Below are 11,784 nucleotides of genomic sequence, written 5' to 3'. Positions count from 1 at the left end.
CATACATCATTAAACTAGTTTTGCAAGACAAACGTAAATATATAGAAGATAGAAAGAAAAAATTTAAGGAAATTCTATGTGATATTATTTAGTATTAGGTCATGTATTATATTAGTTTATTTAAAAAAATTAAATATAAAATTCAAAATATTTAAGAAGTTTGAATTTATAAGAAAAGTGAGAAAAATATTGAATTATAAAAATGAAAGTGTTTTTTTCACTTTTGAATTTAAACAAATGATTTAGATAAATAAATAAAAGAAATTAATGAAACTTTAATTTAGTAATTTTACAATTTGAAGGGAAAATCTATTAATCAAAGTGATATGCATTTATTAATAGATCTAAAATAATATATGAAATTTAATAAAATGGAAAAAGCATAAAATGATATGTGGAATAAAAAGTAATTTAAAATAACCATAAAATTACGTGACAAAATGAATAAGAATGTGTCATGTGGCAAAAATGTATTAGAGTAGAAGATATAAAAAAATCATGTAATGATGCAAGTTATATTGTTTAGTTATGAACTAGGGAAGATGCTTGTGCAACGCACGGGTTCACATGGGTTAGAATGGGTTAGAGCTGTTGGTATTTGTTTTACAATCTACATGAATGAAGAAGAAATAAAACAATTTCAAACTTAAAAGGAAAAAAAAAAAAACAACACTCGTCACCCTGGATTGTGTGCTAAAACCTCCTCATTTATGAAGTTCTTAATTTTCTCTTCACCCAAAAAGATAAGGGTGTGTAGTAATACATCTCCAACTGCTCAAAAGATAAATTTTGATTAGTCTTTTTTTTTTTTTTTGAAGCAGGTGAAGGTTTGAGATATGGTGTTATTTGTGATTCATTTAGGTGGATCACAAGTTTACATTGTATTGACTAAATTAATAACCAATGCATGAATGGGTACGTAAAAGCTAAATACAAAATAAGAATTAAAAATTAGTAGTATATTAGTAGTATACCTCTGTTAATATGTGTGTTAAAATGCATATTTGACTAACATTTAGCAGGAAAAAAGGTTTTTTGGCTGATGCATCACGTCAAGGTTTGAATAGAAGCATAGAACCTGATACCATTTGTAACAACATATTCAGTCACGCTATATTGATAATCAATATAGAGCTTAAGTTTCAATTGAGATCACATATGATTTAAAAATACAATTCATTTAAGGGTACACACTAATGAGACGCTGTTTATCAAAGCTAATTTTAGGGAAGCTAAACTTTATCCCTCATCATTCACATCAATTTGCAAAAAGAAAAACCACCTGGCCTTAAGGTATAATAGATTCTCATGAACTGCACACATGGTTGATTGGAGTTTTGTCAATCCAAACTCAACACTAGGGATGAGATTTAGAACCGGAAAACCGGACCGGAACCGGAACCGGACCCGTTAGAACCGGAATATATAGAACCGGATCCGGTTTCGGGTTTAAAAATTGGCTTTATCCGGGTTCCGGGTAATCCGGGTTTGGGTCCATTGGGTCCAGGTAAACCGGGTCTAAAATCCGGAACCGGTTTTTGGAACCGGAACCACTTTTAGGGCCGGAACCACTTTTTGTGAAACGTTTACAAGATGTATATCTTATTCGTTTCAACTCCAATTGACATACGGTTTTTTCCAACATGTAGTTTAGAGTTTGTATATGATTCTAGACTATAAATTTTTCATTTTTAGTTTTATATTCATTGACTTACAGTCCTCAAAAGTTGAGATACCAAAGCTGAAAGTTTTTAGTTTTTTAGTTTTTTTGTATTCGGTGAAAGTTTTAAAGCATGCATATCTAATTCGTTTGAAGTCGGATTGACATGTGGTTTTTTTTCAACTTCTAGTTTACAGTTTGTGCATGAGTTTAGACTATAATTTTGTCATTTTTGGTTTAACATTCAATGATTTACAATCCTCCGAAGTCGGGATATCAAAACTGAAAATGCTTTTGTCAACACCCTCTAAAGCAGTTTAAGAAATCAGACAAATATAGATATTCTTTAGGGTACAGAAAATAAGATGACCTGAGAGTGAAATCTTAGGCTTGTAAACTATTTTTGTATCTGTTGCTTTAATTATGGACCAATTTACCTTTGCTATAATTTAGCCTCATCAAAAGAAAGAGGACATACTTCGCAGCTGAGTGTCATGTACCGGAAAATTAACCAATGGCAACTAAAAATCAATATTTTAGTCTCTTTTTTCTCACTTTCTTCCTTTCTTATTTTTTCTGTCTCCTTTGTAGGGCTGTAAACGAACTGAACGTTCGGCGAACCGTTCGTGAACTGTTCGGCGGGAAGTTCGTTTATATTCATTTATTTAATAAATGAACGAACATGAACAAAAATTATCGTTCCTTTAGTTAAATGAATGAACATGAACAATGATCTCATTCGTTCATTTATGTTCTTGAATGTTCGTTTATGATGTTCATTTACGTTCGTTTATGTTTGTTCGTTTAAGTTTATTTATATTCATCTATATTCAATTATTTTTTATTATATTGCTATAATATATGTTCGTTTATGTTCATATATGTTCAATTGTGTTTATTATCTTTGTTCGTTTATGTTCGTTTAGCATGTTCACGAACATGAACAAAGTAATTTGTTAAACGAACGAACATGAACAAGAAAATCTCGTTCGTTTATCCGTTCGTGTTCGTTTGTTGTTCGGCTAACTTAAACGAACGAACACGAACAAGACCTTGTTCGTGTTCGTTTGGTTCGTTTACAACCCTACTCCTTTGTTTTTCTCTTCTCATCGCTCTTTTGGTTTGTGTGTGTTTATCGGATATCTCATTCCCTGAAACATATACTCAAATTGAACAACATAAATATGACTTTATGTCGATAAAAGAAAATGTTGTGAGTCAGCATGAAGATGCTATAAGTAAGAAAACTTACCAATAAGCTTTAACCGTAACGATAAATAGCTATGGATCATTAGAATCGGGTCAAAAATGACCATAGCTACCATACCTATAAGAATTTTATAGATTTAGAATAATATAACTTGCTACTTTTAAGAATCTGAGGACAATTATGCAATAAAAACAATATAGTGTGGTGGTTTTCCAAATTCACCATTTGCCAAATTCCTCGAACTGCAACAGTAATATGGATTAACCACCATATGAACTGAAATTTCTAGTTTAAATCTAAACTAACGGCTACCTGTGCAAAGCAACAACCGCCCGGTTTTGTTGGTTTCACAGGGTTTTTTCTTTTCCATTTTCAGTCATATTCCTCATAGTTAATAGGACGGTAGGGTAAATCACAAATAAAAAACCTTCATAAAGTATAAAGACATACCAGGTTTGATTGGAGAAGCTCCGATTTCCAATGTGGAGAGAGGTGACACAAGCGAAGCCACTTTACTTCCCTACCGATGGTTGTAGTCGCTAAAAGACAATCCTCCGCTTATAATTACCAAAAAGGCAATTTCAGCAGGCCCTAACATAAAACTCAAATCAACAACATCCAAACGTTTACCCTACCTCCATCGACGACCGGAGTTGGGTAATAACTGAAAAAAAATGAGTAGGAGGTGAAATTGAGCCCTCATCAATCCCACACTGGATTCAAAACTAAAGCCAACCAATGAAAACATGTAGACACAATATGAGCATTGAATGTTGTACTCATCGAGTCCTAAAATCAATCAGAAACTGCAAAACACATACCCAAATCAGATTTAAGATCGAAACTCGAAACCTAGAGAAACATCAGCGCGAATGGATTGGGAGAAAGTGTTTATCATGCTGTTAATAGAGAGAATCGATTGTTAAAAATCATCCACTTAAAAACCAATCACAGAGCATAAAACACTTACCGATTCAGACGCAAGTCAAAAGCCCTAAATCGTCGATTTCAATGTGGAACATCTGGTGGTGGGGTGCGACGATTCTGAATCACGCTTTCTAGGGTAGGAGTTGGTGGAGGTCGACGATTCGAAGAAGAAGAAGAAGAAACGTAGAGTCAATTGTCGTGTGTTATAGAAGGTTCCGGGAGTACGTCTGCATCAGCCGAGGTAGGGTGTGGTGGGAGACGGATATTGGTCGACAGAATCGATGAGACATGAGACAAACACGTTGCATGACATTTTTTATCAGCTTGAAAAAAAATAGGCACGTGTAAAGGGATTGGATATCGGGAAAAAATTTATCGTGACAAACCAATTAAAAAAAAAAAAAAAAAAAAAAAAAAAAAAAAAATTTTACTGTTGCTAAGAATCATATCTTTAATATATATATTAATTGGGACGTACCTATGCTATGGAAGTCAACATACTATATAGGGTCCCTACAATATATTTGAAATGCTTTATGAAAAAAAAGAAAATTTAAGGTGTTTGTTTGTTTTTTCGAAACAAAAACAGTTGAAGTCTACCGACCATATCTGCAACCCTCTGCAGTAGAATAGGTGGACCAAACGGTTGCAGCCAGTAATAAGAAGTTTGATTGTTTTTTAGTCTCTGTAGACTGCTTTAATATACTGAAATTAACTATATAATATTTAAAAATAAATCTAAATAAAAAATTTATTTAGTTCAATCATATATAAAATCAAATATAAGCATTATTGTGATGTTATGATTTTTAAAAATGTTTATATAAAAAAGTAAACATAACATTTACTAAATAAGCATTATTTAAGGAAATTCTATATCGGTCTCGACTTCAAAGAACAAAACAACATGGATGATCAATTTGACCATCATTGACGAAAAACCGAATAGATTTTGAAACCGGTCTGCGTTGACAAGACTCAACGTAAAAGTTTGAAATAAAACTCGATATTAAAGTTTTTGTTTGGCTTTTCGTAAAAACTTAATGCTTTGACTTTTTATTCGTATTGGGCTTTAACCCGTAATTATTTTTGTTTTAAGAGTTTCGGAATCCAATAGTATGAAAAGCCCAATTGCCTTAATGAATCGCGCATCGGATGCGGATGCGACGATTCCCAACGGCTAGTTGCAGACACTCAACAAGTTCAAAAATTAAACAGATCTCGCACACAAATCAATGCAATTGTAAGAAGAATTAAACGGCTACATTTTTCTCTCAATCGATCTTTTCTTGTGTCCAAAAAAATGGAAGAGCAAGTGCTTGAATCAGTGCAGGAGGTGGTCAACGGCAACATGGTAGAGGAAACAGAAATGAATACAGAGGAAGCAGAGGTGGATCAGGAAGAAGTTAGGAAGGTGGAGGACGAAGACGAAGACGACGAGGAGTTTTATGAGAGAATTGAAGCGCCTAAGTTCATCGATTTCACTAAACCCTACCCCTTCCGCACTGACGATCGCTACTGGTTCTGCTCCAGGGTTGGTATGTCATTCAAATTCCTCACTTCGGTAAATCAATCAATGAATTCGGGACGTTTTCGATTTAGAACTTAGCTGTAATGGTGAAATTTAGGGTTTAATAGTCGATCGGTCCTTATTTTATATGGTCCCACACTCCCACTGATTCGCTCGTTCTAGGAATTTAGCTATGTTTGATAAAGTTCAAGTCTTAAACCTCGCTCTTTAAAAAATCCACCGAAATTGGTTAGTAAAAGCTTGAGAAACCACCCATTTTTTAAGTAATTTGAGGAAACAAGTGTAGCAATTTAGATATTAAACCACACTGACTGCATAAACTGCAATTACTACATCATAATTCAAGATTTTTTTAATTAGGATTTATGGTCGAACATGATCTACTAGATGAACTATGGCTTTTTTGTTACTTCGCAACTAGAATGGGGTCCATAAATCGGAATTAGGTTTTGAATCTGCAAAATGGGATTATTTTGGGTTGGAGTTTATTTCAGCTATGTAGATCTACCCATTGTCCTTACTTCACACAAATTAACATGATCCGAATTGTGTCCAGGTTGTGACAGAAAGCATGAGGAAGAAATAAACCCAGAAGAGATCTCTAAAAACTTTGTTCTTCGGGTGAGTGTTCCTCTTTTTATTGCAATAACAATAAGCTCGAATCCAGGCATGGCCTTTTAGAAACTGATAAATTTCCAACAGGTATTGGCAGCAAGAAGTCCCAATATTAAGCTTCGAAGAGCACTAAACAGGGATCAATCTAGGTACGTACATAAAGACTATAATACCCTCCTTGGCAACAGAAAAAACCGAGAATCAAATACTAACACCTCCAATTCTGTTTCTTTAGCATGAAATGTCCACTTTCAGCTCCTGCAAAACCTTCAAAGCCCAGGATACCAAGGTTAGCAGGTGTTTCTTGTTCGATTTCCCAAAAGATATGTGAGCCACAAAGCAATATCAGACCTTGTTCAAAAGTCGGTTCTACCCCTGTGGTCAAGACAAGACAAGTTGCTGCCAAGTATATGACAACTCCAAGGAACAAAAAGTGTCTTCCAAATCCTAACTCATGTCAAAGTGTTCCAAATCCAAAGACAACCACAGTTGATGTGGCTAAGAATCGAACAGTAGCAAAGGCTCTTGTTTTTCACTCTCCTAAGAAGGCCATCAGTCTTAAAAAGTCTGTTGAATTGCGTACTCCTTTAAAGAAGATTTGTGAAGGGATGAAGAGGCTTGAGATAGCAAGCCAAAAAAAGACATCAAAGAGTATCAAAAGCAAATTAACTGAAGATTCTTCAAGAAAGCAACTCAAGATTTGCAAAGCTGATAAAAAGTCCAAGGATTTGGCACCTTCCAAGTCTACCAAGAAGATCCCAAATCGTAATGAGTCTGGTGACATGGATGTTGATGTGAAAACAGAAGAGGATCTGCAACCTAAAGAAACTTCAGACAATTCAATCCCACATGCTTCTAAAGCTGAAATTAACTTGTTGCCAAATTTAGAAGATAAAGAGAAAAATGAAGATGATGATAAAGAAAATGCTCGGAATTTAGAAGATAAAGAGGATATGGGAAGTTTAGAACATCATTCAAACGAAGATGATGGTAAAGAAAATGCTCCAAACCCTCAAGATAATAACAGGTATGAAAAAAATTTGTAATTTCTGCTTTTTTACTTTCTCTCTTTTGGTTCTCATCACAATGCTTATAATTTTGTATACAAACAGATTTAAAAACCAAGCATTGGGCAATAAGATTCTTGGCAAGGAGACACTTAAAAAGAATAAGGTTAGATTCTACTTTCTTTTTTTCAAAAAATTAAATTTTTAAATATTCCCTTTTAGTTTCTAATAGCTTATAACTTTGTATGTACTGTTTATATAGGTAGTTCAAACTGCTCGTCCTGCACTGGCAAAATGTAAAAAACCACAGCCTACTAATGTCAAGCCTTTTAGGCTAAGAACCGATGTAAGCATTTGCTTTTGCAATTTCAGTTCTACTTCACTTTATAAATTATTATTCTTTAATCATTTATGATGTGATATTGGTTTCTTTTAGGAAAGAGGGATTCTTAAAGAAGCCATATTAGAGAGAAAGCTTAATCTTCCTGCTCATGAGAAGGAGGTTGCAAAAGATACAACATGTCTTGTAAAAAAAAGGATGCAAGTGGGATCAAAACCAGTTCCTAATACGACACAGCAAAGACCCAAAGCCAGTTTAAGGTCAAGATCACCTTCTATCCAGCCACAACCTCAAGGGTAACTTTTTTTTCTTTTTTTTTTTTAAAAAAAAAACAATAAAATCTTTTCTAACTTGATTGTATATAAAAAAAAAAACTATATATGCAGGGTTGCTTCACCTAGGAAGAAGATTAGGAGGCCAGGTCAGCAATTGGGTGTAATAAAGGAGAAATCTTGTAAATTAACCAGTGATGAGGTGGCAGTGAACAAAAGTAGAGCAGCTTCTGCTCCAAAAGGAAAGCTGTCTGTGACTATTGCTAAAGAACCGAATTTTCACACCTCACATCTGCCAAGGGGTTGCTTCAAGAAAACTGCTTAAAGTTGCATCAATTCCTTCCTTCCATGGTGGTTGGTGGTTTTTATGTTGTATGTAAGATCTCTATATCCTCAATCATTCATTGAATTTCAGTTTTTGTTCCATGACATTCATTTGTTCAATTATCCAATTGATTGATTCTTATGCAAAGAGGATTTATGATCTCATACATGGGAATTCAAAAATGCAATGCTAATTGTGTTGTGTCCAAAATTGTATCTATTTTATCTTGTCTTGATGATGTTCTTGAGCTTTTCATTTGCTGCTACAAGTTCTGCTGCTATGCCTGGTTCATTAGCAGAATGCCCTGCATCTGCAACCACCTGTTTCAACAACAAAATTTACTCATTCATCAACAACTACTATTTTTTAAAAAAGTTTTAATAATAAATACCTTAAATTCAGCTTCGGGCCAAACTTTATGCAGATCCCATGCTGACATCATGGGGCAGCAACAATCATATCTTCCCTGTCAAAAATATAATCAAAACCAGTCAGTTTAATTAAAGGGTATTTGATGAAGAAAATTAGGAAATGATCTTACTTGGACAATTACAGCATTGATATGCTTGATCTTGTCAACATTATCCAAGAGGTATGAATCTGTTGAAAAGAATCCCTTGTTCACAAAGTAATGGTTCTCAATCCTTGCAAAAGCCTGCATGTTTTGTTTAAACACAACTCTTTTATATACTTTGAAAACTCTACCCAATCATATCATTACAAAATATTTTGTATTTGGAATTTACCAGAGAGAAAGCATCATTGTCCCCTCTCTTAATAGTCTCTTCATTTGGCAGCAAATGAGCAGTCATCATTTCCCATTTAGTCCAAGCTCTTGCAGCTGCATACTAATAACAAAAATACAACTCTTTTATATAATTAAAAAAAAAAAAAAAAAAAAAAAAAAAAATACATTTATGCATCACAACAAAAGTCCTCTTCTATTACTTGTGTGTTTATGTCAGGGGAGTTCAATCTCTTATGGTAAGCATTCACAAAGCAGTCTCTTTCCTTTTCTGGTATAAGATCCCTAAATGGCTCCCAAGCTGTAGTATTTATTTGAAAAATAACAAATCACACAAACTATTAGTCTATTATTCAATTAATTAATCATTTTAAGTTGTAAAATAATATAAAACAAGCTCACCATCAGGGTAGATTGCTGCAGCACCACCTTCATAAAACCAATCAATCTCTTTCTTCCTCAATAAAAAGATCCCTCTAAGAACTATCCCAGTCACCTTAAAATCATAACACAAAAAACCAGTAAAGCTTTCGACTTAATACAGAAAGAACGACTTAACAGATAAAGAACTTTTTACATTGAAACAAAAGCGAGATAGATACCTACCTTATCAGGGTGGGATTGGCTGTATGCAAGAGCAAGTGTGCTTCCCCATGAGCCACCAAACACCTAATAACAAACAAATGACAAAAATAGGTGATTCACATTCAATAAATCATATAAAGTAAATACAAAACAAACCTGCCATTCGGGGATTTCAAGGTGTTCTCTTAGTTTTTCAATATCTTTAATGAGATCCCATGTTGTGTTCTCCTCCAAACAAGCATGAGGTGTACTCTTACCAGCTCCTCTCTAAAAGAACAACAATAAACTAAAAGTTAAATAACATGTAGGCTCGTTTGTTATATAACTTTAGAACAGGTTGTGTGTACCTGATCAAAAAGAATAATGCGATAAAATTCAGGGTCAAAAAATCTTCTATTACTTGGTGCAGTTCCACCTCCTGGGCCCCCATGGAGAAATACAACTGGCTGCAATGTATTAAATGATCATAAACAAACTAGGCATAACCAAGAAAATTTTATTTAATCTCCTTTTGCCCTAAATAATCATATGATCAATAATCTAGTGAATCAAGAACTAATTGAAATGTGGAATCGAGAAACCATAAATAGAAAATTAAGTAATGATTGATCACTCACATGGCCAGAAGGATTCCCAGATTGCTCCCAGTAGATAGTGTGAAGATCAGAAACTTTCAAAAAACCAGTAGCATATGGCTCTATATGTTCGTAAAGATTCTTGTTTAACTCTTGAACCTCTTTCTTTAAATCCATTGATTCTGTGATTACCGGTATTAATTCGCTTTTATTGCAAGGAATCTGAGCTCTCAAAATTAAACTCCCTCGTCCTGCAAAAATCCAATTAGATTTCTTCGATCGTCAACGTTTCCGACAGGCGTTTGATCTTAAAACTTCTAATTTCGAAAAAACAGAAAATATAATTCTCACGTAACTTGCCAAAATTGACAGTTAGTAACAGATTAACAAGAGCCCATATGGTTTTTTTTTTTTAAGAAATTAGTTTAAGAAAAGGGAAATTAACCTAAAAAGACAGTTTGTTCTTGTGATCGAAGACAGAAAGTATGAAATCTTTAATGATGGAATCTTTACAGAGAGAGAGAGAGAGAGAGACCTGTGAAAGTGGTATTCTTATTGTGGGGAAATGTGAACAATAATAGATTGTGGGATTGAGAGATGGAAAGTGGAGTAGCAGAGAAGCGTGGAAGAAGAGTGTTTTGTAGAAGCCCTAAACTCATTTTAGAAATTGAAATGGTGAAAAAAATGCGTACCTATCGAATGCCCAATAATTAGGTTTGGTTTGCCATGGTTTTCACTTTTTTTTATTTATTTTATTACAATAATGCAATCATTAGAAATTGGTTAACAGATCCTACCTATTGTCTTCATTCATTCAGATTCAGATACAGATTCCATGGCTTGTAAGACTAATTCCAATCTATGGGTGGGTTTGTCATGGCACCAAAGTTGTTAGCTAGCTATAGTTGTAGAAAATTATAATCTTTATTTGTTATTTCTATGTTTGATAAAAATAATTAAAAACTTTTGAACCTATAAAATTATATAAAATTACAATCGTTTAAAAAGAAAAATATCTAAATACAGTCTAGAAAATTGATTAGAAAAATGTGAATATGACTTATCAAGGTAATTAACTTTTCGATATGTTCACATCTGGGTAACTATCTTTTTTTTGTACATATGTAGGTAACAAACTTTTTAAGAGTGTTCACATATGACCATTATGACCTGCTATAACAGGTTAAATCCTAAATGTGAACGCTTTCAACAAGTTTGTTACCTAGATGTGTAAAAAAAAATAGTTACCCAAATATGAACAAAACGAAAAGTAAAAAATTAAATTACATGAATGGTCCCTGTAGTTTGGGGGAATTTGTGGTTTTGGTCTCTAAATTATTTTTTTAAACTTAAATGGTTCCTACTGTTTATTTTTGTTGTACGTTTGGTCTCCATCTTACCTAAAAATACTATTGTGCCTTTATTAATTTATTTTTTTAATTAATTTTCTTATCTATGTTTATTTTTTTTACATATTTATAAAAAATAAAATACCACACATATTTATATCTCCTCGGATGATCCCTACTATTTATTTTTTATTTAATTTAATTTTTTAACTCGGATCGTCCCTACTATTTAATTTTGTTACGAACTTAATCTCTGTCTTACCTAAAAAGATTATTGTGCCCTTATTAATTTTTTTTAATTAATTTTCTTGTTTATGTACTTATGCTTTATATGTTTTAGAAAAATTAGTAGACCTCACATATCTGTATCTCCTCACCATTCCATCTTTCATCATTCTCAACTTCTATTTATTTTTCATCTTTAGTGATATCGACGTCTTCATCATCACTTCTTTTTTCGGTCCTTCAACTCCGTCGAAACAACACCACAACCCACTAAATATGAAGAGACAGTAGGTTATGGTGTTAGTTCGCCAGAGTTGAAGTACCAAAAAAAAGAAGGACGGTGAAGACGTTGATGTTACTAAAGATGGAAAAGAAATAGAAGATGGGGAGATCAGAGATGAGATGGTGAATGGTAAGA

At 33.4% G+C, this 11,784-nt stretch overlaps 2 protein-coding genes and 1 long non-coding RNA gene across 6 annotated transcripts; 1 reads left to right on the top strand and 2 right to left on the bottom strand.

The window, feature by feature from the left end:
* Nucleotides 1-458: 458 nt before the first annotated feature.
* On the bottom strand, nucleotides 459-4,193 carry LOC145047433 (uncharacterized). Of its 3 annotated transcripts, none has more exons than XR_013682232.1 (4): nucleotides 3,841-4,193; nucleotides 3,321-3,769; nucleotides 975-2,987; nucleotides 459-771 (listed from the first exon to the last, which is right to left on the bottom strand). It is a non-coding gene; the product is annotated as an uncharacterized LOC145047433 (long non-coding RNA). The 3 variants fall into 3 exon arrangements; XR_013682233.1 differs by having other exon boundaries at nucleotides 459-2,987; nucleotides 3,321-3,534; nucleotides 3,692-3,769; XR_013682231.1 differs by having other exon boundaries at nucleotides 459-2,987.
* A 798-nt stretch (nucleotides 4,194-4,991) lies between these two features.
* On the top strand, nucleotides 4,992-8,051 carry LOC145047434 (neurofilament heavy protein). The gene is made up of 8 exons (XM_078995701.1): nucleotides 4,992-5,335; nucleotides 5,885-5,949; nucleotides 6,031-6,092; nucleotides 6,179-6,970; nucleotides 7,056-7,116; nucleotides 7,213-7,296; nucleotides 7,387-7,586; nucleotides 7,677-8,051. The coding sequence occupies exons 1-8, from the start codon at nucleotides 5,101-5,103 to the stop codon at nucleotides 7,885-7,887; spliced, it is 1,710 nt and encodes a 569-aa protein (XP_078851827.1). The 5' UTR covers nucleotides 4,992-5,100; the 3' UTR covers nucleotides 7,888-8,051.
* On the bottom strand, nucleotides 7,998-10,484 carry PIP (proline iminopeptidase). 2 transcript variants are annotated; one of them, XM_078995702.1, is made up of 11 exons: nucleotides 10,328-10,484; nucleotides 9,835-10,043; nucleotides 9,565-9,663; nucleotides 9,374-9,484; nucleotides 9,239-9,301; nucleotides 9,035-9,128; nucleotides 8,836-8,933; nucleotides 8,634-8,735; nucleotides 8,429-8,542; nucleotides 8,279-8,353; nucleotides 7,998-8,207 (listed from the first exon to the last, which is right to left on the bottom strand). In XM_078995702.1, exons 1-11 carry the CDS (start codon nucleotides 10,449-10,451, stop codon nucleotides 8,109-8,111), a joined length of 1,188 nt encoding a protein of 395 aa, XP_078851828.1. In that variant the 5' UTR covers nucleotides 10,452-10,484; the 3' UTR covers nucleotides 7,998-8,108. The 2 variants fall into 2 exon arrangements, with proteins under 2 accessions (XP_078851828.1, XP_078851829.1); XM_078995703.1 differs by having other exon boundaries at nucleotides 10,238-10,352.
* Nucleotides 10,485-11,784: the final 1,300 nt, after the last annotated feature.

Source organism: Lactuca saligna, chromosome 5 (assembly GCF_052625555.1).
Source record: "Lactuca saligna cultivar CGN05327 chromosome 5, ASM5262555v1, whole genome shotgun sequence".
Classification (NCBI taxonomy): Eukaryota; Viridiplantae; Streptophyta; class Magnoliopsida; order Asterales; family Asteraceae; genus Lactuca; species Lactuca saligna.
This window is presented reverse-complemented; position numbering and strand designations above follow the sequence as displayed.

Coding starts and splice junctions, on each gene's coding strand:
- PIP (XM_078995702.1), bottom strand. CDS start 10,451: ATGAGTTTAGGGCTTCTACAAAACACTCTTCTTCCACGCTTCTCTGCT. Junction 10,044..10,327: donor TAAGAATACCACTTTCACAG/GTCTCTCTCTCT, acceptor GGATTTTTGCAG/GACGAGGGAGTTTAATTTTG. Junction 9,485..9,564: donor GCATTATTCTTTTTGATCAG/GTACACACAACC, acceptor TTGTTCTTTTAG/AGAGGAGCTGGTAAGAGTAC.
- LOC145047434 (XM_078995701.1), top strand. CDS start 5,101: ATGGAAGAGCAAGTGCTTGAATCAGTGCAGGAGGTGGTCAACGGCAAC. Junction 5,950..6,030: donor CTAAAAACTTTGTTCTTCGG/GTGAGTGTTCCT, acceptor AATTTCCAACAG/GTATTGGCAGCAAGAAGTCC. Junction 7,117..7,212: donor AGACACTTAAAAAGAATAAG/GTTAGATTCTAC, acceptor CTGTTTATATAG/GTAGTTCAAACTGCTCGTCC.